Here is a 26144-nt window from a genome sequence, read left to right as displayed (position 1 = left end):
GTGTGTGTGTGTGTGTGTGTGTGTGTGTGTGTGTGTGTGTGTGTGTGTGTATATATATATATATATATATATATATATATATACATATATATATATAAGCCCAACTAATGCGATGGTTGCAGCTCAACGTTTACGACTTTTCAATTGGTTTTATGAAGTTTTATAGAGTAGCGATAGCAGTTTTTATCGTAGACGAATTTTCGACGTAAAAAATTTCGAAAACCTGCTTTGAAAATTCAAATTTAAAAGAAGTAAAAAATCATTTCCGAAACATGAAATTCACGAAACGTAAATTAAGTCATTATTAATATTTTTAACGACAAATACTCGCGTACACTTAACGAGCGCGGCTGAAAATACAAGCATAATTAAAAAACGCGCGGACCGCGAATTCTAAATGTCAACGAAACACGCTCACGGAGAGACCTTAAAACACGATTTTTATCTCGCTGTTTTTGCCTGCGCGCGCCGCCGAACCGTAAAATTGCCGCACGCGCTCGCGCGCAACGCGAATAATGGACGCTCCTGTTTTTATAATATAATTTTTCCTCTGCAGCGCTTAATACGCAGCGTATAGGTCGTTTTTCTCGATACAGCGCATGAAGGCACTTACCCAGAATGGCGAAGACATCTCCATCAGACTGTCGCCTCACAGTAATCTCGTCGGCCAGCGCCAGTTGCAGGACATGATGGCAGCTTAACGAGAAAATCAGGAATGAAAGACTCGGCATCTTCTCGGCATTCTGAAATGTGAAATTAATGTCCGATCGTGAGTCGCTGCGCTGACGTGCCGCTACCGTTTTGCATATGCCGTTTTTAATATTTCTCATATGTATTATATAGCTGTGTGCGTATATGTGAGAGAGATTTATTTCGCTTTCGTTTATAATGTGTGCCGAGAATTGCCTATAAAGAGACTATTTTAGAGCTGTATGCCTATCAGGTCTATGTGTGCGTTTGGCTTCCGGTCTCGTGCTTTTTATATATTCTAGAAAATTTACGCGCGTTTGTTAAATATATTATATTGTAACAAAATAAGGTAGCGAGATTTTATGAAAATCTTTAGAGCTGTTGCCTGCCAACACTCGTTTTTTCACAGTATGTCTGCATATTGTTGAATAATTTATCGAGCAATAAAAATTCCGAACGAGATCGTTAATCATACTATATTGATTATACGGCGTTGGAATAACGACACTTTAATTCACGATGATTACAGGAAATCTAATAAAGCTCGCGCGCTTATAATGGTCACTTTCTTGAGCTCCGGAATAATGACTTATCTCTCTATACGGCCGCGAGTGTTAAGTCTGGCATATAATAAACTAATACACGATTTTGCAAAAGAAGCAAATAAGAAGCCTCGACGCGACGTTTACGATAATTTGCAATTAATTAAGATACGCACGCGCACCTGTGACACGTTCATGAGGTCAGTCCTCGGGCAATATTTATCTGCGGCTTCTCATATAACTCATAATAAAATTATTATATGGCCAGGATTATTCTCGCCGCATATGGCTGCGCAAAGCTAATCAGACCTTTTACGCTTTCTTTTTTCTCGATTTGCGTTCATGATCTCTCCACTACTCCGTATTATGAGCTTTGCATATTTTTTGTTCAATTATTAAGAAATTATGAAATTCTTATTATTAAAAGAAAAAATTCTTAATAATTAGTGAATCCTCCGTTAGAGGCCCTATAAATTCACTGATTAAAAATATCGAGCCTCAAAGTAAAGGCGTGCACGAAAAGCCCAGCGAGACAGGCTTAATTGCAGCCACATGCGAGAGGACGAAATCTCGCAACAACATGCGCATAAGTATGGATTTTACAATTCTTACAGTTATACACAGCCAATAACACAGACGCGCGCGCAGATAAAAAAAATCACTTATTTTTCAAAGAGCGCATTGAACCCCTGATGATAAGCTACTTTCGCAGCCCGACGCGACTCGCACTGCTGGGATTTCCGGAGACGTATATGGGTATAATAACGAAAGAAGTTAAATTTTTCTCCCATTCAACAAGAGCTGCCGAAAAAATCCAATGAAACGCTGCCTCTCTCTCTCTCTCTCTCTCTCTCTCGAGAGAGAGAGAGAGAAAACTACTGTAATCATGGTACACAGTACCAATAAAGCGACTTCAATCTTATGCCCTGCGTCCGCGGTGTATACGCGGTAGAAACAAGACGCGTATTCACGTTGCTTGCTATACAGCCTCCGCCGTTGCGAGATGTATTATTTATTCAGTATAGAGAATATAACGACGCGCAGCAGCAGTAGCCTGTATTTATGTCCACATAGCTTAGATACAGAAGACAAGTCATTAGAGCGTCTGTCTGCTGGAGGTAAATAGGTATAACAGTGTTTCGAGACCAGTTTCAAAATCATTGTTCCGGGACGAGGAAGAAGTCGCCGTCTACTTGGAACAACAACTGCAGTTAAGCGGTGCCCTCTCGGCAAAAAAAAAAAAATATGATCTGAGAACAAAATAATATTTTATACTTAAAATCGACCTGCTCATTACACACGCAGCGTCGCATTCTTCGAGTCTCTCTCGTGTGTTCCAGAATCCAACCGCAGCGAACGCGATTAGCACGCGTCGCTCCCGAGATTCGCGCGTATTCTCCTTTTTCCCGCGAGTCTTGGTCTCAGGGACACCATTACGCTACACCGCAAGCGCGTGCCGTTCAACCCCGCACGCGCGTACGGAGGTAGCTCCAATTTTACTGCCGCGATATAAGAGCCATAGGGACAAGAAATCGCTTGCTGCGCGTGTGCCTCGCGGATACGTATCGAGGCGAGGAGGGAACGTCGCTCGGTAATGAGACGGAACGTCGCTTTTAATGGTGAGAGAGCGATGCCCGGGCTTGATTATGCTCTATCTGTTCTCGCGCGTCGTATATGCGAGTATATACATATAGTTGTGATAGCTTTTTCTAACTCTTTGGATTATCAGGCCTGACACGTCGCGGTTATGCAAGTAGTCGCGATTTTCTGTCGTGATTCGAGTCGAATTTGATGACGCGTAAATGCAAGGATATTTTTTATTCCTCAATACACGTATCACTTGTTCCGTATAGCATACGTATCAAAGTTTTACGTACGCTGCTAGCTCCGTGAAATGAACTTGTTTTCGGCCTGTCGACCGCACCGTGTGACATCTGGAGCTAATCTTATCGAACCGCGGTAATCCTGATCAATAAATATGTATATCGATGAGCAGTAATTTTGTCCGAAGCTCTGTGATTCTGGCCGCTGCGCGGCTTAAAACATTTTTTTGGAACTTCCTCGATCCGTATATACGCGTATAACGAAAGCTCAAAATCATGTAAAATCCAGTGGCAAAGTTTTCGGCTCTTTTTCCTCCTTCGATCCAATTATCGAGCGTGTTTGGCTTATAGCGCTATACGTTAGCGCGAAATTGCCTTTGGAATGATCGGGGCGCATTTGGGCCGATAACATTTTTACAGCCCTTTAAGGACGTCGTTATGAGATCGAAATTGTCGGAGCACGTCTTGGAATTACGATTTGATTTTTGGTTCTTCTCTTTTTTTTAAATGAAATTTTAAAATAAAGAACCTTAATCGAGAATGAATTCCTGTAGATTGTGAAATAATTCAACCGTAAAATTATGCGGTAGTCGATGCAATTAAAAAAACCGCTGCCAATTCATTGGCACGTACCTTCCTCCAACTAAATTTATACTTCCAATAGATAAAATATTATTTTAATATACAATGTTAATGCTTTTTTAAATATTTTCAATCTCGATTATTTTGCTGAAGGAGCAATTAAAAAATAATACAAAATATTGTGGATCTGAATAAGTTGGAATTGAGTACAGGGCAACTACAAAAGAAAAGTTTTATTTATATTTCAATTGTATTATTAATATTTTACAATATGTTAATGTTTGTGATTAATATGTTGCGTCAAATATCTCTTAGACGTAAATTTTCGATCACAAATGGTACAAACTGAACCACAAGTAGCAACGTGCCGTTTCATTGATCCACTCCTTATATATTTTTTACACTTTTCGCACCTCATCCTTTTAGAAGAGCGCACATCTTGCTCATGTTTATATATATTACGCACTTGTTTACCACATGTTCTGCATGTTTGTTTCTCATTGTCATGAAACTTTATGTGACGACTCAAATTGCTTTTTTTCCGCTCAATTTTCCGCGAAATTGATGTGTTTCTTATTTCAAAAACCCAACGACTCATTCCCATTCCTCTTTAATTATACATAATCATATTAATAAACTTTCAATAATAAAACTAGTGTATTATGTACAACAAAGATTATCAACAAAAGAGAAATTATATTTTATTATTTTTCTAATAAAAAAAGCAAGTGAATGTCTTGAGACTTTATTTTTTTACTCTACACCACTTCTTTTAGAACGTTGATTCACCATTTGCATTATTTATACACAGTGTCGTATATCAGAACTCCGAATACCAAATCAATCAAATTATCAGGCTCCAAATCTTGTGGATCTGAAACGGGTGAAATCGTCGAAAAAGTTTAAAATTATAATTCAAAAATTTTAAATGTATCGTTTTAATAAACATACAATATATGTTAATAAAATATAATTTGAATTCAATATATTTCCAAAAAGTATTTTTACTGCGTTTAAGCAAGCCATCTGCGCAAAGATTGGCAGTACTTATGTACTATATGTCATACTGATGTGTATATATATATATATATATATATATATATATATATATATATATATATATATCATTTTGACATAAATTAATAGAGAGGGTCTTTAACGACGTGCAACGACACCCCTATAAGAGGAAGAAAAAGTTTTAAGAAAAATCAGTTTTTACATTGTAGCTCTTTACTTGAGAACCGCTCGACGAAATCGTTTAAAATTTTAGCAGCAAATAGCTTTTTTATGGTTAATCACCAAATAAACTTTTGTTGCATTTGACTGCATTGTTTTAGAGATATGAGGAATCAAAAAATGTTCAAAAAAAAATTGAAACCTTGATATCTTAAGAACCATAGGGGTTTGAAAGCTGCGCAATGAACTTAGCCAAGACACATAAAATATCTACTTTTTCCCAAAATCTCAAGTGCAATAAAGCCTTTTTACTTCCGTAATCGAGGCACAAAAAAAAACTCATTTTTTCCAGTTTTCGATTTTTTACTGAAAAAATAAGTAGTCAAATCATTTGAAATTTTAATGGGATGTAGTTTTACACGTGACTCATCAACATGATGTTTAGTTTCAGAGATATGAATTTTTAAAAAAAATCACCTTTTTCATTTTATCTGCCGAACAAAGCGGTCGATCCCGAGGACCAAACGGGGAAATGTAGGTAATTTTATTCTCTTTCAAATGCATATTAGCTGAATTGTTTGTAACGATGGGATGATTGAAAAAAACGCAAAATAATGTTTTTTAAAAATCAAAAAGTGGCCATAAAAAAATAGTTATACCAAAAATATACATGCATGTCAAATTTTATTGATATTGACCGAGTAGTTCCAGAAATATTACGGTATACATACACACACACACATCCAAACACACACACACATCCAAACACACACACACACACACACACATCCATACGGACATTGTCTAAAAACACGTGATTTGAACTTCTAACACACCAAAAAGTATTTTCTAAAAGTTTTGACGAAACTCAAAATTTTACTATTACAAAGCTTCCTCTAGGAGGAAGCAATAATTAATTTCAAACAGATTTTCAAACAGAATACAGACTTCTACGATATGCACGGGTCGAAATAATTTTCCCTCTCAATTTTTCGAATTCCGAAATTATTATACTTATTTTCACTTTCAAAGTTTTCTCTTTGTGAAAGCAAGAGTGTCTAAATATTCCTCGATAAATTTCAGCAGTTAACTAAAAAACAAGTCCATCATCCATTCATTCAATTATTCTCCAGCAGAGAAACTGAATTCGATTTCCTTAAATCTGACGAAATTTCCACAACTCGACCGAATGCTTAACACGAGTTCACGAAATAGCCAGGATCATAAAACCGCGTACGTATATATCCGAACATCGCGTTTCACCGCATTCGTTTTATTAGTTTGCAGACATAAGTCAAAGTACACACTCCAGCTGTCCACGATATACGCGTATTATAATAGAAAAGTAACTGACGTTCGCGCAAGCAGCCGCAAGCGATAAAACCGTATAATGAGTATACCCCAGACGCGAAACTACACACCTGCAGCAGCCCGCGCGCGAGCTTTTCAAAACCACAAAGCTGCGGCGGCTGCGTACATCCCCATTAGAATTCAAGCGGAGAAAAGCCTGAAAAATTCCTCCACGATCCCTCTACACTCTTGCACATCCCATCCCCCGCCCCGTCGGGATGCAAATCATTAAAATGTCAGGCTGGACGAGCGGCTGTAAGACCGTACACCGTCGTGCAGTGCAAATAGACACACGAAGACAAGTGCGCACAACGCGGTATATATATATATATAAAATACTGCACCGCGCTCTCTTTAAAAACAGTCGTGCCTCTCTCCTGCGACCAATCAAGCCCCGCTGACATTGCGCCGCTGCTGCAGTCCACCTGTTCTTCTTCGTCTTCTTTCTCTCCCCGTCATACACACACACACACACACATAGACACTGCAGGCTGTCCTCCGCAACGGTATTGCTATCATAAAGCGCGCGCGACTCTAACCATGTGGTGCCGCTGCGCTATGCGTCTATTATAAACCGGCTGCGTTGCACGGAAGATGCGCGCGCCGCATGCGGCGGATTATCCTAGCGGAGGAAAGTGTTTTACACACGCAGCGACCGGTTTCTTTTTACCGAATTTCGAGGTGTCCCTCGAGATGATACCGTAGGCGCTGAGGTGCGTGAAAGTTCACGCTTTTACGGGCTTCTTTTATCGATGGGGAATTTTTCTTATATTCTACGTCTAGCCGGAAGAGCATTTTTAACAGGATTCCGAATGATAATTTTAAGCCGTGAAATCGGTTATTTTCTCTAGCCGATATACACTTCGCACTATCTGGAAGACGAATCGTTCGTGTATTATTTTCCCTTGTTATCTGGGCTCCATACAAGTGTCGGATACACGAGTGTAATTTATAAAACGGTTCCGACGAGGATCTGTTTTTAACATTACACGAATAAATAAGGCATTCGAAAACGAGTCGCTGATCCAGTTGCGCTCAATCTGGCAACGCATCAATTTGATAAAATTTCACGCTCGGCCTGCGCGCCTCTATATACATGCACGAGGCTTGGAATTTGTCATTTTTACGCGAAAACGTAGCAGTAGACGCCCAGCAGGAAGAGAGAGAAGAATACCTACAGCTCGTCTGGATTATACAGATCAGTCGCTGGATGCTCCGAGTGCAAATTCACGGCCTTTGCGCGGCCTCCGGCGATTTTCCGAACGTGCGAGCGCGGTATACGGCCGCGGAAAGCTTTGTGAGCGCGATATACGCGCAATTTCGCTAATTTATGGCTTATTTACAGATTGTAAAGGACGACACGCCGACGGGCCGAAGAGGAAAAATCGCTGAATACACAGATCGTAAAAGTCGAGAGAGACGCGCGACGAGAGAGTGAAAAAGACGCGGTCGTTGACAAATGTCCGTATGCTGGATTTGAATAAGATAAATTAATTTCGTAGTTTTTATCATTTTCGAAATGACGTTTCGGAATTTTTTATTTCACAAGAGCGATGTGCTTACATCATTCAGAAGGGATTATTCACGTGTGTGTATGTGACAAGAAAATAACCGGATCCGCTTTGTGAAAAAGAACGAGATCTATTAGAGTCGGCAACTCATTGATTTTACCCGCGCAATATGCCGCAAGAAGCACAGTTGTGTCATACTATTGACTCGTGAAAACACCGATATACACTGTTTCGAACTTCCGCAAAGCTGTACGTGCTAAAACGAATCTGATAAAATACACGGCTGTGTGTTCCGAGATGACGGCGGAGTAAGTAATTTCGACAATAAACGCTATGCTCGGCGACATAAGCGAGAACTCGTCTATAAAATAATACTGACGAGGCTTCGTTAAACTTCATCATACCTACGTAATAAAATAATCAACTTAATAGCGTTATACAAGAAGCCAAGGGGGTGTGCGACAACACTATTATGAATTAAATTAGCCGCTCTTTTTTAGAAAAAAAGAAAACAAAGTGTAATCAATTTAAATGCAGCCGCACTGCCACCGCTTCACATACATCTCATAATTGTAATTCCAAAACAATCATCTCCGTCTTTATTATGCCCGACGTAGGAGTGCAGCATTATATGTCACGCGAAATCTTGTGATTGCGCGCGCGCGCGGGGGCATGTGAGCGGCGTGTAATAGAATTAAATTACACCCCGAAGCAAACGTGACACATTTATCTTAACACCCTCGGAAATTAAGTGTAATCAAACGAACTACTGTATATTATGCCAGCAGCAACTTTGTGACATAAACATTACAGCCGCGGCTTCAAAACACACGCTATAGGTATATATAGCGCTCGCACAATCCCGAGGTACCGACACATTCGCAGCTCGTATATTCACGAAGCTATAATGCAATTTGGAAACGGAAACTTGATTACCTCATCCGCAGACCAAGCCTGTACGGCGAAAAATCGTATAGCATATCTGGGAAGTATGAGGTTGTACGTACGTGTTTATGCCGTCTTGCGCACGTGCGCGGCAAAACGGAAAGAAAAAGGGGGGAAAATCTGCAATGCGTCGGTCAGCAGCTGTTGCGCGTGCCTAGGCCGTGCCATCCAGTTTATAAATGTATATAGGTAAGTATAGGTTGAGGCTCAGCGAAAAATGCGAATGGAAGGGTGCTTGAAAAATTTTCAGAAAATCTCTTGAATAATATCTATAAGTGATAAAAGTAAAATTCTCGTGTAATAATCAACATTTTTGTTCATCTATAATGAGAAGAAACATCTCAATAATTTGAACAAAACAGGCCATTCTATTTTTGTAATCGAGTCATCCAAAAATAATACACCTCCAATATACTGAAATGAATAATTGAGTTAGGTGTTTCACGGGAGAGAGACAATTAACGGGACTCTCGGTAGTATATTTTAGTTTCCTACAGTATAAGATAAAAGCGTGACGCTGCACGACCAAACGCGGCAGAAAGACGAGTTTGAGGATTGTCGCTTTCTTCGCGGCGTTTCCCGATACGATTCGTCCGCTCGAACCATTTCAATGTTTTCAAATGCAAACACCAGAGTCATAAATGTCTCATCCGGGTGGAAATAAATTTGACAGATTCGCCGTGAAATATTCTATTAAGATGAGCTCGCCGAGGACGAATTGGGTTGACGTTACTGTACTCCTAGCTGTATTTCTATTATGTTAAAAGAATGCGTGCCAATAAATTCGATTTTTTACGATTTTTTTTTATATATATATATGATTATATGCTAAGTGTTATTACCAGTGTGTCCTATTTTTTAAGCGCGAAAACTATAAAGTATTGTTCTCAAAAGGACATGCGATTTGATGACTTTTTTTCGCTTTCTAAAGCTTATCTCAAAACCATACTTAACTATGTGTGTTATTGACGTCAGAGGAATAACTTTAAAATTAAAACGAGATTTTAAATAATCAAATTTACACCATGATTTAATGATTTAGAATATTTTTAATTACATATATTGTAGACGGAGAAAAAATACTAGTGAGTCAATAAAAAAAAAACATTTTGGACTGGCCTTTCTCTCACCTCTTAAACTTGCCAGCTACGTGGTATCTGGCTATCTAAAGTAGGTAGCACATGTGCGCACTTTTTTATTTCTCTCATCAAAATGTGCTCGCGAAATGCATACATAATATAGTCATGATTAATCGGTACCAAATCAATCACGTTATAGGCATCCTTCAGCTGCCCATGCTATAACTGTTCGAGTATGCTTGAAACCGAGTACCTACCAAAATAAGATGCTCTAACTGGTGCAATATTTGTTCGTTTTTTTATAACTAATATAAAAAAAGAATACTTAGATTCACATTTTGAGTGAGATAATTTGGGTAGGCGATATATCAGAATCAGATTGGTATTAAAAAATCTAATACTGTGACTTTACTTTTTTCCGCAGTAACATAATCGTAGATTTATAAATACAATTTTACAAAGATTCGTAATTCACTGTATTCGTAAAAATGTGTTTTCAACGTCACTTGATAAATCGAGTGTTACCAGCAACATATAAGATTTTTATAGAACCATTACTCCCAAAAATCAATTCGAGCATCCTTTTAAGATACGACCGAGCCAATTCCAGATAAACCCTCTGAAAGCGTCGTCGCCCTCGTAAAGTCCCGAATGAAAAATACCAAGATATCGCGACAATACCTGCCAGTTCGCCACCTGCGAGCATGTCACCAAAAACCGAGAATTCCCGCAATAAAAATGACTCTTTACCCCCCACACCAAGAGAAAGAGAGAGCCCTTAAATTCTGCTGCTAAATTCGTCGCCAATGTATAATGTGAGCGGGGAAAAAATAACGACTCGCGGCGCGTCGAAAGGGAAAAAGAATCCTCGCGAATCGCGTTAATTAAGAAGCCCGCCCGGCGAATATCTAGATAATAATAACAGCGGCTGCTGTTCGGCTCGACTGTAAAAGCTTATATTGACGTTATTACTGGGCAGCTCTTTAAACAATATATCCCGCCTGCGCGCGAAATTTTATTTGTCTGCGCCACCTCACCGCAGGACCCCGCGATATAAAATGTTGTGTCGGAAGTTTCGGCTTAATTGCCCGGTCGTTTGAGCCATCGTTTAATTTCGTCGGGATACACGTTTGTTATCGCTTAAAGTGCCTTTTTCTCGACGGCTAATGGCTTTATTACGTTACAATGGAGAGAACGATGAGTTTAGGGCTCCATACCCTTTGCGATGTGTATGTGTGCGTATAGCGGATGATGGATTGAGAATTATACGATTGCCTACGGGTTGAATGAGCTAAAAATAGAGGTGTCGATTGTTTACTGGCTTGGATTTCAGATGCACTGTAAAATACTGTTCGCGTGAAATTTGATTTTATTGATCGTAGGGCATCTCAGTTTGTAAAAGTTTAAAAGCTGCGCGAGATAGTAAATTAAAAACAGAGACGGAAAAAATGTACAATTGTGTTGGCTTTGCGTCCTTTTGATCGCACAAAGTATAGTAGATTGAACGAATATCAGTGTAACTGTTACGACTGAATTCTTGAATAAACGAATCAAGAGTTGGATAAACAAGTGGATGACGAATGAGGTGACCAAGAAAACAGCTGCTGTATTATACGTACTGAATACTACGAAATCCATAACATGTATAATGTAAAAACACGCGGGAATCAAAAAATATTGTACTACGTCTTATATCAAGAAAATTCACTCATATAATTTTTAAATTTACTTCATTGCTTGGTATTTATAAAAAAATTTAAACAAGCGATATCCAACTAATATCCACGATCATTGCCTTTTATCAATTTCAACGATTATCTCTACTACTGAGATCGAGTAAAAAGATTCTTCAGCACACAACAACAAGATCCGCTTCTTCAGGCGTCGGTATTATAGGCCAACGACATAAATCAGATAGACGCACGGGTCCCGTCGGCAAACAGAATGGTAATAAAGCGATTCGTATAACCGAAGAAAAACTTGGTAGAAGACCTCACGCAACGTATCATCGACAATCGTCTCCTCTTCTCCTCCATCCTTATTCCAGTTTGGCCTTTTTTCCTCCTTCCGCATCAAGTGGAACAGTTGACATCAGTATACGACCTCTTAATTTTTTTCTTCGGTGGACGGCGACATGCTCCTGCTGATGAGCTGTTGTTTTAGCAGATATTTATACGGAGCTGCTTTGAAATATGTCATATGTACGCAACAGGTACTTATTTGTAATGAAAAATTGATGTTAGAAGAGAGATTTTCTTCTGAGGGTAATATGCTTTTCATTCAAGCTATGCAATGCGGATGTATTCGTACATAGCACAATAGTTTATAGCATTGATAACAGTTGCAATCAAAAATATTAATTATGATCAGTTTTTACTGATATTCTCTTCAGATGAAATGCACGATGATAGAACATACAGAATATAATCAACACAAAAATGTAACGTAAGTTTATGTAACTTTCATAAAGAAACTAATAATAAATCACGCTTATTATTAGTTTTTTATTTATTTATTAAATTATTATTATCAATTTAAATACCAGCTTACAGAACGATAAAATAAAGCAATAAAACATTAAACGCCACGCAGTTATAAATTCATGCAATTTATTGAATTCAAATAATACCACGTCATAAAAAGCTTCCCGCCTCTCATGGTTCGATATTCTAATTAAACAAAAAATCATCGAATCACAAAACTCGAGCTACTAACTCTCCAGTTTAAGTACAACAAACACAAGGTACACCGGAAGATAAGCATAAAGAACTTTTCCCGCAAGTGGTGGCGTTTGCATGTTTATTGTACTTTTGCTCTCTCGCCTGATGCCGCGCAGAGAAAGCACCGTCAGCGCGCGCGCGTTCGATTTTTTTCCCCGCACAAATATTTGACTAACGCGCGACGAAGTTATAACTGTCCACTTGATGCGCTCCGTTACTGCTGCTGCATACTATGAGATTTTCTTTTCCATACTATGAGATACTTGCTTGCGAACCGAGTACATAATATCGCGTCTGCAGTGCGTGAGCGTTGGCTTGTGAGTAAGCAGCATCTCTATCTCCTTCTGCTGGACTGACGGCGTTGTTTCGTTTCCAGAGAATGATTTAGTGGCGGATTGTTATTTCGCGAAAACGAGAATGAGTATTGTGACTTCCGCATTTTTTATACAAGCTCTGTTTTTAGTTTTTTTTTTTTAATGGTCGTAGGGATTATCATATAGATTGCGCTTTAATGGATGGTCTCAAAAAGAAAATTATGAGACTGTAGAATAAACAATAGATTAAAATGTAATGAATTTTTTCATTTGAAAAATTCACCCGATTATAACAATGTATCATTTATGTATGCGTATGTATATTTATACACGTAAAGCAAAGCTCTCCACTTCACGCGATAAAAAAAAAGCAGCGCTCACAAGGGGCAGGTTATTGCCACCGATTCGGCTCAGTGATTGAATGAGACAACCGTTAAAGATTACGCGCACTCGCTCGTTTCTCATTTCCATATTACCTTTACACGAGGGGGGGGGGGGCAGCGCAGCTTTTTTACGCGCTGGAATACTCATACGCTCCGAGATCATTTCGTGCGCGTAATTTAACGGCCCGTTAAGCTTGCGCGTGTATGCGCGACTTTTCCGAGAATACGCTGCAAAGTTTGCAGGTGAGCTTGCATGGCTCTAGCGAATGGTTCTGTGGAAATTACAAAGTTATACTCGGCAGTTGCGCTGTACTTTCTGGATCCTTTATTTTTCTAGTTTTATCTTGACGCTATAGCTATTCGCGTTTTTGTTTTTATAAATTTTATTATAAATAATAATGAATACGGGATTGAAACAGAGGAATGCGTGAACGTTGCTTATAACGACAAAAAGAATAATTTTTTCGATTAATCCCTAGCAACGTGAACGTTGAGAAGTGGAAGATAAATTAACGTATGCTTACTTCAGTGAAGACTATAAGAGCTGGAAGAAGGCTAGTTTTATCGGAATAAGAATGTCTGAATGATATTTCAAGTCTCGAAGTTACGAGTGTAAGTTAGTCGATATACAAGATTCGAAGAAACTCTAGCATGTTCTTAAGTTTTGTAATGTTAATGTATTTTGAAAATATATGAAGAAGGGAGCAAAATTTGCGATTTTATTTTTCAAACCCCGACTGCTTTTTATTGCAAATGTTTTATTTCATACTTAATAAATCCTCGTCAGCAAATAAAATCCTATACTGCAGGCTGCAGTGAATTTTAATTAATCCGCTTTTGTACAAAAGTCACTACCGCATAACGCGCATAAACCCAGAAAATCTCATACCATATACGACTTTCAGGTGAAAGATGAAAACGTTGCGTCTCATGCAAATACCCCTCACTCCTCTCCGAGGAATTTACGCACTGCGCTCGGATTCTTTCCGGATCCCATAAAAATCCCCCCTCTTCTTTTCCATCCCATACCGTTTTCCCGTATACGAAAGAAAGAACCGCACGCGCGTATTTTACGACCGCCTCGTACGTACAGGGCTACGAAAGGCACATCTTCATTCAGCTTTCGGGACTGATCAAAAAGCGCATAGGATATATACTGTATACCTCCTATATGTCTCTAGCGGCGGATTGACTAATTCGGAAGTTTGTCGACGCCGTAAATTAATCCACCGGTACCCGCCCCAAGTGTGTTATAGTGTATATGCACCAGAGGCTCGGAAGTCGTAGGTGCGGAGTCGTATTGTAAATCACCTTCTACTTAGGAGATTTCTAAATGTACACGCGCGTGCGACGTCTTCATATACCGACGAGAAAAAAACCGGATCTCGTCTGCATCTCGATACTTTTCTTCGGGGAGGAGTCACGCTGTGAGAGAGGCGGCGTCTGTAGTCTAACGATTATTATAACCGTAGACGCGACTATAATAGCGTGTGATTCGAGGCACAACATTTTGACTGGAGTTACGCGATGGGCTGTCATAAATTCTGTCTTTACTGGGCTTTGGCTGTTTTAATAAGACAGATAATTTTCGGAATGAGGTCGGCTAATTATTTAGGAGTATTCTTCTTCTTTTGGATTTCGAGGCAGCACGTGCTGATATTAACATGTATTAACATGTGTACGAAATTCACCAAAATAGAAGTAGATATGTGCAAATCCAGAAAAAAACCGGACACTTCAGGGGGTCTGAGTGAACAAATTTGAAATTTGAGGGCACACCTACCAGACCAACTTTTTTGGGTTCCTTAGGCCACCCAGAACCCGAAAAACCTTGAGTTCTCAAGATTAAAAAATACCTATTTTTTGCCGGGCAGTTTAAATTCTCTTATGGGAATTTAACACGGGGAAAATTAACGAAAACCAGGAAAATGCCACTTTTTGTCTGGAGGCGCAATTTAAAAATGTGTTTTAATTGTAGAATCAAAGTATTAAAAAAAAGAATTGATTTGAGGGCTGGTGGGTTAAAAATGGTTGCCTAGGTCAAAAGGCTTGTAAATGACAAAAAATCACCAATTTTTTACGAAGATCAGTGATTTCTCTTATTTTTAAAATCCGTATAACTTTTGATCCCATCAGTCAATTTCGACCACCCGGGGCTTAAATTGTAGCTCTTTTCTTTCTCTTTCGCTTTCAAAATTTAGATTGAACATTTTACTGGTTTATCAGCTATATCTCTAAAAAGAAACTTAACCAACGTAAAAAGGTTAGGCGCGTTTGATGTTTTGCGTATCATCATGAATGTCAATAATTATTTTTACTGTGAAATTACAGATTAAAAAACAACTGAGATTAATTAAAATAAGTTAAGTTTACAATCATATTATTTTATTTATAATACGACTAACAAAAAATCATTATGTTTAATTAAGGGCCCAGTCAAATGATTGGTAATTTAAACTTAAGTAATATATTGATCAATTACAAACAACTCTCAAGATACTTACTACGTAATTTGCCATGCCCCTTACATTTTGTTCATGGTGTTGTCTAATTGTAAGTGTAACTTTCCGCATATTTAATTTGTGTACATTAACTTATAAAATTGTTATTTCAATAAAATGAAATATATTAAATGTAAAAGTATGTACCATGAACAAAAAGCGCATAGGATATATACTGTATACCTCCTATATGTCTCTAGCGGTGGATTGACTAATTCGGAAGTTTGTCGACGCCGTAAATTAATCCACCGGTACAAATAAAAGTATGTACCATGAACAAAATGTAAGGGGCATGGCAAGTTACGTAACCTTTTTACTTTGGTTAAGTTTCTTTTTAGAGATTCAATGTAACGCAATTTAAAAAGTGCATTATGTTAGACCTATTACGTGAATTATGCTTCACAGGCTATAATTGAATTTCCTCTACGCTAATTCCAATTACCATAGATTTCACGTGATAAATATAATCTGAATGTGATTATTCCTATAATAATCAAAGATGAACCTGCGGACTTGTTCTCACCTTCGAAATGGCAATTTCATCTCGATAATAACGAATAAGCCGAATCACGCTAAGACCCAGCGTCTGCGAAAACAATGAAAAATAAAAAAAAGACTTGCCAGACGCATCATCATCAAATGCTAATATATATACCCTCATTTCAGTAGCCGCAAAACACGCGCGCGTCAAGATGCGATAAACATCTCTACTCCGCGCGCGCAGGTAGACAATACAGAGCTGAGCCGAAGAGTGAAAAAAGAATCAGCGGGAGAAAGAGTAGGAAGAAAAGTATGGAAGGGCTTCGCCGAGGCGTGGATATGCTCGCGCAGCTCATAATTACCGCGTATTAATTAATATTTATATATCCACGCCGGGGCACGTGGGCATGACCGCTTCTTCCGCGAGCGCTATTCTGCCATTAATTCCGTTTCCTTGTACGCATAGCCGCAGCTTGCTCTTCTTCTCTTCTGTGCTTTGCGAGCTGCGGAGGCTCGTAACCCGTGAAAAAAGAGGCTTTATTATTTCGCTCTCGTGCCGAACGATTATGACGCCTGTTTATTGCTCCTGTTCTTCTTTTTCTCCTTCGGCTTATTGCGCGCGATAGATCCGCGCCGCGCTCGATTCCTCTCTGATGGATTATCGCGTCGCGGCTGTTTCAAGCAGCAAGTTTCAGCAAGTTCTTTTTTTCAATCTTGATGCGGCTTACTCGTTTTTACGTCCCGATCGTATATACGGATACTTTTTTAGGGTCGCGTCGTTAAAATTACGCTCGTGTCTTATACGATGAGTTTTGACTAGTCTTCGATGCAGTTTTTCCGAGGACCCGTTTCCGTTTTACGACACGGAGAGAGATTCTCTCGAGAGATATAGGTATCGGTGTACTCGTCGGAGCTGAGCTGCCCTATGTGTGCGAGATGCTATACTGCACGTTCGTGCGTTAGCAATATTATTTTACTCGAGATGCGATGCAGACTGTGTTTATATTGTAATTCGTCATTAAAAGGCATAGCCAAGCCGCTGCGCTTGTAGACGCTATCGGCGTTAATTTAAATTTGATTCAGACTCGATACGCTTCGAGATTGTACGTTGAGTACTATGTAGCAGCTGCTGCGCCTCTCGTGTTTGATAGTCATAAAGTGATCTTACGTAGAAATTATTTTATGGATAGTGTCTTACGTGATGATTTTGATTTCCATACGAGATGAATATTAATCCCTTGTAGTATATTATTAGGTGGATTTTTTTCATATTACAACACGAAATTACGTTATTCGTACATTACTGCGTTACGTGTGTGATCAAGTTAGTTTAATGGATATCTGATTTTGCGAACTTTTATTTTGTGAACAAGCACTAGCCGCGCGCGAACTCTGTTTTTCTTTTCTTTCCGATGTCGTGAATCGTGAATTGCGACTCATGGTGTGTTTTGCGGAGTTTACGTCAGCTGGCTTAAATTCGTAAACCATGCTTCATTATGTACGCGTCATACGGTACTTAGGAAAGTAGATTGTCGAGGCAGAGGCAGTGTTTTATGTTGGTGAGCTACGCGTGCAACGTTCGGTTTTGTAATTGTTGGACGGTTTTTTCATCAATCGTCAAGATATTTCCTACCTATAAAAGTCTCGATCGTTTCTTCCTGAAGGAGTTGATCGGTCGTCTAATTGATCAGTTAAAAAAGGCGCGTTTGCGGTTTGATTATGAATTCTAATTTGTGTTTAAATTTCATAAGTATGATGAGTACAGCAATAATAGTTGTAATAAAATGAGATATTAGGATAGTATCAGTGCTCGAAACGTCTAAAAACGCTACTAAACCTTAACGTTAGTTCTACGAATACAGCCTGCAAAGATAAGTAAGAAGCTATACTACTACACATGCTATCCTCCTACTCTAAAACAACATGGTAATCATTCTATTCGTCATCTGATTGTCTGTTCATTTTACCGCAGAATTCAAAACTTACTTGTGTACCAAACATAATTTTTATTTTAAAAATTCCGGTGCGAGTCTAAATTATCAACTTAATTTATTATCCTGTTTGGCCTGCTACTTCATCCGCTCATGATATGTATAACTGCACTTACAATGACACGCTTCACATTAACGATATTACAAACTACTGCAGCGTTCGAAACTTCCCCGATAAGAATAAGGTCACGCTCGACTGCGAGTAGAGGCTACAGGCATGAATACAGTTGTCATGTATTATATCTATTTTAATGTATTGTTTTGAATGCAAAGTACTTATACATAGCATCATCATTGGTATAACTCACGCTCATGATATAACTGCGCGCGCAAAGCTCATCTAAAGTCGCTAGTATTTATAAATATTCTTTAACAATACGTTTGATTCTGTTAACAAATTATTTGTCTCATTTTAATTTGTACTATTATTTTCGTATAAAATCGTTCTTATATTACTACCGGTTAAAAATAGGAAAGTTTGAATTCATGAATTTCGATCGCATGCAAAATTTCTCAGTTTAGTTGCGCACAGCGCAGCCTATTGAGCAGACTGTATTCCGTTAGGATGGAAAAGAACAAGAAAATCGTGAAAAGAACAAAGAAAGTAATCTTTATTTGGGAGTTATTTCCGAATCATGAATTGATCATATCCAAATTAATTTGTATTCAGTACAAAACATTTGCGGCAGGTTCGTCATAGAAATGTTTTGATATAGTTACAGTAAAAGTTTCAAGAATGAATCAAACTAGTTTTTCCTCGTTTATTTGAAGAATTGAGCACTAATGATGATCGCCTGTGTTAGGATAATGAATTTTCACTTTGAATTTCGATCGATTTGGAATATATAGTGCATGTAAAATCAGAATTGCAGATCGTTCCACATGCCACCATCGTGAGAAGAAATGAAAATGCTCATCGAAGCGTGAGCGGCGATTTCAAGACTGTTAATTTTTTCAAAACGATTTCCAATCAAAGGTAAAAACGCGTTTTTTTTTATCAATGGGAATAATGTAGTGGGCGTGCTTGATGACACGCTAGCCTTGCAAGGTCATTTATCAATATTAATTGACAATTGATTGCATTTCGAAGATCAATTTGACGACGTGTGAGCTTACTTTGTATCAACAAATTAAAACAAACGGTTTGTTTTGCTTTTTGTATTGGATGAAAAATAGTTAAAAAGCCAAAAATATTATTATTACATTCTTTAACTTGTTCGGCTCGATCAAAAAGTTAATCTTCGAAAAGTCACCAACAGCAAGCGTATAGTGAACGTATAAAATCCAATCGTGTTAAGACGTTAGCTTCGATTTCATGCGTCAATCCTACACTATACTAGGACAACGAAGCGCGCGGAGACGCTTATTACACGCGCTGCGTTTAGAAATTGGTTTCCTGTAACACACATACTGCATGGAAGGAGAGCTTGTTTTCTATTAGAAGATCTCACATACTGCACTACTAGCTGTAATTGATTACGGCGAGAATTATACGCAGTGATATTATGTTATATTATTATAGCATTTTTCACATAAAATTACATGATTTTTTTTAATAATATTGAACTTTGCGGGTGGCACGTTATAGTGCAATTTTTTTCAACGATCGTCTCGGAAATATGATTAACTAGGTTTACGTTTTTAACAGTTTTTTAACGACTTAACGACGCGGCTACTCTTAACGAGATCGTGTTATTAACTTTTACTTGTTTACCACTCACAATTACCAACTGACAACTTTTACATTTTTAATCAAACTAATTACCATATAGCTTCGTCAACAATTCGTTTATTTACCTAAATACGCGAAAAAAAATATCATACTGACCTGCTCTAATTCCGACGTTTCAAAATTTCTTGGACCAACGAATCGCAATGCCCCTACCGATCTTCCTCGAAGCACATCAACGATTCACTCTCCGAATTTTCTCATCCAACTCCCACGTTAAAATCACAATCAACGCCCGCTCGATTCGCGTATACCAGAACCAAAGTCCGCTAATTATCCCATCTTAACGATCACTTCACCTCCTATAGCCACAACTCACCGGGCGATCGGCTAGACTCGTTAACGGCATACCGATCTCTCTCCCTCGCGGAATCGACGAGTAAAAAATCAAATCAACCCTCTCGCACATGCACAGGCAAAGTACACAGTGTCTGGCGCTGTGGTCCGCGCGACGCGCTGGTCAGGTAGATTCTGATTGCTCACGCTCGGCCCGAGTCCGCCGGGAGAAAGAGAGGAACAAGAGAGGAGAGTAGAAAGAGTGCGTATACGTGTGTGTATACGTATATATATGCCTTCTCCTTCCGCGAGAGGCTTTTCCTTGATACACGTCGGTCGCGCGCCGGCTGGATTTCACTCGGCTGAAATTTTTGCCGCTTAAATGGGCAAGAGCTATTACTTCACTTACGTCTTATTCCCTTTGCCTTGATTTGATCTGTTTGCTTTGCGCTGCAGCGAGGCGCACCGGTTCGTCTCTATGGTATACATATAGGTATAGAGTGTGTATGAAGGTGCGAGAGCTTGGCGTCTGATAAAAGGACTTTTTTGCGAGATGCGCGAGGATGAACTAGAAACGGCCTTTAAGGAAGTATATTAACGAGCCAAGAGAGCGACTGTGTGCAAAATTAAATTGCGCTTGGCGATTTATTGGTGGAGGGGATATATATATATATATGAGGCGTTGCAGCAGAGTTGATTTATCGGACGTTTAATGTTTATTCTAATGGGATACACGTGTGTGTCGGGTGTTAATTGAATGTTTGGCTACAGTGCGGAGAGACTTTTTGTTGCTCTGAGTGCAGATGATGTTTTCATCTACTTTCGGTTTATTTTTCATGGACTGATTATGATCATGGACGTTAATTGCGTGAAAATAGTCTTTTGTTGCTAACAGCGTTATTTATGAGTTGATCATTTATTTGAAATTTCTAATTTAATGGTGGGAACGCGCGCTGCGAAGAATTGAAAATCGAAGTAAAATAGCTATAGATCAGGTTCTACAATTATCTATTTTAAATCTTTTATAATCTTCTCTCAAATATATGGGGAATCCTACGGGAAAAGTACACTTTTGTGATTGCAAAAACGGCAAAAAAAAATTGTTGGGGCACGCGGCTGGACCATTTATTTTCTAATTGTAAATGTTTATAACAGCGCAAAACCACGTTCCAACACTGAAAAAATGCCTTAATTGGCACGTATACCTAATGCATAAGGACATAAACAAAAAATGTATTACGGTAGAATGAAAGAAAGGGAAAAGAGCTTTAATTTTTAAAAAATTCGTTGAAAATGCTTGATTTGGCCAAAAGTTGCGCATAATTGAAGATCATGAAAAATCATGAAAAATGCATAAACATTTTTCCACATTTTCAATTGTGCGTAACTTTCTACCAAAACAAGCATTTTCAAAGCATTTTTTTTAAATTAAAGCTCTTTTCCAGTTCTTTCACATTCTATCGTAATACATTTTTGTTGGTTCCCTTATTTGCATTAGGTATAGATGCCTTTGAACAATGGCTATGTTTCGTCGAATTTAAGGGGCCTATAAAACAGTGTCATAAGGCGCTTTTTCAGTGTTGGAACGTAGTTTTGCATTGTTCTAAACATGTATTAGAAAATAAATGGTCTGGCCGCGTACCCCAACAATTTTTTTTCACGGTTTTTGCAACCACAAAAGTGTATTTTTCCCATAGAATTCCCCATATACATGTACGTACTTGTGGATCTATGCTAAATTTATGTGTGCTATATTATTATAATATTTATCTCAACAAACTACAAAATTTTGTTGGCCATAAGAAACATGTTAGTGTGGATGATTAATGATTCACAACGCATTTTTCGCTAAAATATATAATAATAAAAAATTTTGTTTTAAATGCAAATTTAAAAATAATGTTCATGTTTATTGTCGATTCTGATTTTCTAGTTAATCATAAGAGACTATTCTTTCCGTTATCCTTTGCTTATAAGATAGGAGGGAAGGGGAAATTATTGCTAGCTGTGATTCACTGCTTGCAAATTATAAATAACATATAATGGTACGTCAGCTTTTTTATATTGAATTATATTACATATGAACGGAGTATATATATATTAAACAAATTTAATATTTATCTGCAACTTACAGTTAGGTAACTGATTATTATCTGACTTTCTGATATATATTTTTTTTTTATTTTAGCTTGCTCCACCCCGACCAATATACTTATCATAAATATGTATTTATACTGTACAGTTGTTTGCCATGCGTCCGGTGTAAAACAAGAGAACGTCGCAGTTACTTTTATATATCTTTATAAACAATCACATAAATAAATAGTATTATAACATGTGAAGTCTGTACTTTTATATTTTCGAATTCTATATTTTAAATTTACGATAGCAATAAGTTTCATAAAACTAATAAATATAGTTTATTGATTTCAGTGTGTCAAAAGTTATTTTACAAAGTTCATCCCTTTCGTTCTACATACACATGTATTAAAACGATTCCAATATTAACATTATTATAATAAATGGAACGTCAGCTAACACATAATATGATCAGCAAGATTTATGAATATATATTGAAAATTTGAAAATAAGTTGAAAATCTCACGCACCTTTTATCTCATGAGTTACTCATGAATTTCACCAGAACACCAGGTGTCGGCACCTTGCGGCTGCAGATTCCGCGACTCCACACCTCTCACTTATGGAAGCAACAGTGCAGATGGTGCTAGTTGTACCAAGATCCTCCGCAAGCCAAACGAGGTTTTACAAATAAAATCTTATTCGTTTACAAGTGAATGCTAAAGATTTTTCTGACCGATTTTGCGCAAATAATATTTTTAAAACTCTTTTTAAAAAAGCTGTGATGATTCTTTGTGATATGTATCTTACAGCACAAAATAGTTATATGATTAATTGAATTTATGTGAAAAACATACATCTGTTTCAAACTAGTATTATCATAAAACCCAACTATATCTTTGACTTTGATATTAATTATTTTTTATAAGTCATAAAATTACAATATAGTGAATACAAAATATGTATGTATACAAAATACTATGTATAACAAGATTACAATGCAATATATCTCTAAACGACAACGCCTTATCACGAGGCTCATCAACCTGTCATCATTTGCTAAAACATAATTTCTTCACAAACTCAGAAAATTAAGTCCTATTGGCATATTCGACGGCTTCCTTCACGAGTTCTGTTATCTTTTCCCTGTAATCCGGATTCTTCTCCATTAGTTCTATCACAAGTCCATTTCTTTCATCGAAGAAGAACTTTTCGTAAGCCACGGTATCCTTGCTCAGCTCAGTTTTGAAATCCTCGTCCATGTAAATCTGCGGATGTGCAAGGGCTGCATAAATCAGTCCATAGTGCCTATATTCTTCATACTCCTCCAGTAACTCTTGCAAACTCCTTACCGCCATATCCGGCTCGTTCCTCATTACTGTTTCCTTGAAGACCTCGTGGTACTGTTGGACTACACTCTTCTCCAGTGAATCGCGTGACTTTCGAGGCATCGTCAAAAATATCAGGTGTGCGAGATCTACAGCTGGTGGTCCGTACCTCAGCGTCTGGAAGTCGACAAGTATGCACTTTGGCGAATCATCCATATCGTTTATCATAATATTGTTGGACCACAAGTCAGCATGGCATAGGATGTTAGGTCTCGTACTCGAAGGCTTTGCCATCTCAAAGATTTTCATAAGATAACCGCGTACTTTGCCGGTGTCAAGGTTCAGATACTCAGCCACGCCGATGACGACGTCGATGGCAGCGAGAAACCATTTGTACGAACAAGCCGGGATACATCTCGTGAAAGGACTTTTTCAGGCGCTTCTCCGCCACGACTGACGCCGCGTGGAACCTTGCTAGAGTCGAAGCTGCAGCCTTGACGGCGGCCTCGTCTAAGATAAGATTGGACATTCTGAATTTCTTCATCTTGAGATTTTCAAAGACCAGTACATCGTCTTTGACCAAGTAACACTCGGGGCTCCACTGCTCGCTTTTGAATTTCTTCAGCAACTCTGGCACCAAGTCGCGGAAAAACGTGGTTTCGCGTTTGAACGCTTGGTAATCGGTGATTAGCTTTGCCTCTTTTTCCGAGTTGTGAGGAATACACTTGACGAAGAACGAGTGAATCTCCGAGAAGGTGGTAGTGTCTCTTTGGACTGTGACTTCCAGAAGGGAATGCGCACCGAGAAAACCTACTCTGACCTCGGAGTAGGACTTAGCCCGGTAATCGACGATCTTGACATTTGGTCCTAAGGCTTTAGTTACGACAGCTTGGACATCTTCGGTTGATAAGAATCCGTGGAAACAGTTGGGTTTGGTACCGGCCATTTTTTGTCAAATCTAAACAGTTTGTGTGATAAGAATAAATGAGTTTTATAAATATGATGTTTGCTGAAAAATTTAAATTTATCTGTATTGAGATTTAACTTTTACTTGTGGGAATCTCTAAAAACTGAAGCTGTCAAGAATTATAAGGTACACATCTATAAACGTGTATATCGATGATTATTATAATTGCAAAATACAATATTATTGTGTGATTACTTGTTATATTTTAAATATAATGCCAATCGAACTAGAAAGGATGTATCCAGGTCGAAATTTCATAATTACCACCAATTATGATTCATTTATAATAATTTATTAATGTGACCAAAATGCGGCAAAACACAAATCGATTAACACAAAATGAATTTTAATGATTTCCACAAATATTAAAATACTGCAATATTGATGTGATTTTATTGGACTATCATGTGCCTTACGTAACTATCAAGGTGCACACGCATGTAACCTCGAATCTAACGCTTATGCAATATCATGCAATCTGGTAAAAATCAGTGCACTACTTCTGCGACCTTATTCGCGATACGTGTATACGTTTCAAAATATAGCAAATAGAAAACTACTCACGTTAGCTAAACGAAATAAATGTCCGGTCTCGAGTGGTTATTTCGTTTGATCGACCAATTTTTCCACTTATACTCGACATGCGGAATATTTTATCTGTTGCTACTGCGCTCAATAACGATCGAGAGGAAGGGGACCAACACCCGCGAAGGCCTTTTTACATGCATAGCACGTGACGACGCGGAGCTTGAATAATGCTATTAATAATCGACGATGAGTTTGCATTAGATGCCTTTAGATATAGTAGTGCGATAAGTCTCACGGAATACAACATTACCGCATATCAGTATGGCTTAATCTAGTAGTCCATATTACGGTGGTTTTGTTAAAACGTGATATAAGGCTGACTGGTTGCGGCAATTTGATTCACTGCAGCGATGTGTAAGATGGCTTAGCTATAGGAATCTCACGAGCTTGTAGGTTGGTACCGTGGTCAAGACCCGGACCAGGCTCTCGTTTATCGGAGAAGGATTCGTCTAAAGGAGCACGACTCGAATGATACCTTTATTGTCGATCACTTATGGATCATAATGATATATGCTAACATCACTAGCTTATAATACTGCAATCCACAAGCTCATGTGTTTGTCATAAATAGTATATGTTTATTATAAAGGTATCTTTGTATCATTGTTTGAAATCTTTATCTGAAGACAAGATACCAATATCGTAGAATTCAAGTTCTTTAGGCACAAACTTTTAGTTTTAAAGGATTTCATGCCTGTTTTTGTAAAGAAGCCTGGGAATAATACTATTGTAAATGATTATTTATATTAATATTAGTTGTAAATTTGCTCTTGGCGTTTTACAGGGTGGAGACTGTCGTTAATTATTAAATGTAACATTTTTAATAATAATGCCCGCCTTACAAATTATTTAGAAATATGTCATCAGATTTAATATATATAAACTATGATAGTGTTAATATATTGTTACAAAATAAACTTAACGATTACTTATCCAATATTTATACAATTTATTATTAAGTATATCTAACATTTGGATTTTGAATATAGTTTCTGTGGCGTTCTTTGCTAGTTTTTCTTAAATTACAATGGTTATATAATGAATAACCCTGTCATTGTTTGCCAATACATGATTTCTAAAATTATGTATA

General features: G+C 38.0%; 3 protein-coding genes across 4 annotated transcripts in view; all 3 read right to left on the bottom strand.

Moving 5' to 3' along the window:
* LOC100678304 overlaps nt 1–20312 on the bottom strand; it is a 35984-nt gene extending 15672 nt beyond the window's left edge. Inside the window, exons 1-2 of the mRNA XM_031920912.1 lie at nt 19916–20312; nt 614–743 (exon numbers count right to left, since the gene is read on the bottom strand). Of these exons, the coding sequence (XP_031776772.1) occupies nt 614–731 (118 nt within the window). The 5' untranslated portion in view covers nt 732–743; nt 19916–20312. The remainder of the gene's footprint in view (nt 1–613; nt 744–19915) is intronic.
* A 1820-nt stretch (nt 20313–22132) lies between these two features.
* On the bottom strand, nt 22133–25597 carry LOC100116355. Of its 2 annotated transcripts, XM_008207461.4 has the most exons (3): nt 25305–25597; nt 25031–25224; nt 22133–24457 (listed from the first exon to the last, which is right to left on the bottom strand). In XM_008207461.4, exon 3 carries the CDS (start codon nt 23806–23808, stop codon nt 23263–23265), a length of 546 nt encoding a protein of 181 aa, XP_008205683.2. In that variant the 5' UTR covers nt 23809–24457; nt 25031–25224; nt 25305–25597; the 3' UTR covers nt 22133–23262. The 2 variants fall into 2 exon arrangements, with proteins under 2 accessions (XP_008205683.2, XP_008205684.2); XM_008207462.4 differs by lacking the exon at nt 25031–25224.
* LOC116738457 lies at nt 23849–24445 on the bottom strand. The gene has a single exon (XM_032602015.1). It carries the CDS (start codon nt 24443–24445, stop codon nt 23849–23851), a length of 597 nt encoding a protein of 198 aa, XP_032457906.1.
* Nucleotides 25598–26144: the final 547 nt, after the last annotated feature.

This window comes from Nasonia vitripennis, chromosome 1 (genome assembly GCF_009193385.2).
Source record: "Nasonia vitripennis strain AsymCx chromosome 1, Nvit_psr_1.1, whole genome shotgun sequence".
Lineage (NCBI taxonomy): Eukaryota > Metazoa > Arthropoda > Insecta > Hymenoptera > Pteromalidae > Nasonia > Nasonia vitripennis.
The sequence above is the reverse complement of the archived record's forward strand: the minus strand, read 5'-3'. Positions and strand labels throughout refer to the sequence as shown.

Bases quoted from the DNA above. Each gene is read 5' to 3' on its own strand.
- LOC100116355 (XM_008207461.4), bottom strand. From the start codon at position 23,808: ATGAAAATCTTTGAGATGGCAAAGCCTTCGAGTACGAGACCTAACATC.
- LOC116738457 (XM_032602015.1), bottom strand. From the start codon at position 24,445: ATGGCCGGTACCAAACCCAACTGTTTCCACGGATTCTTATCAACCGAA.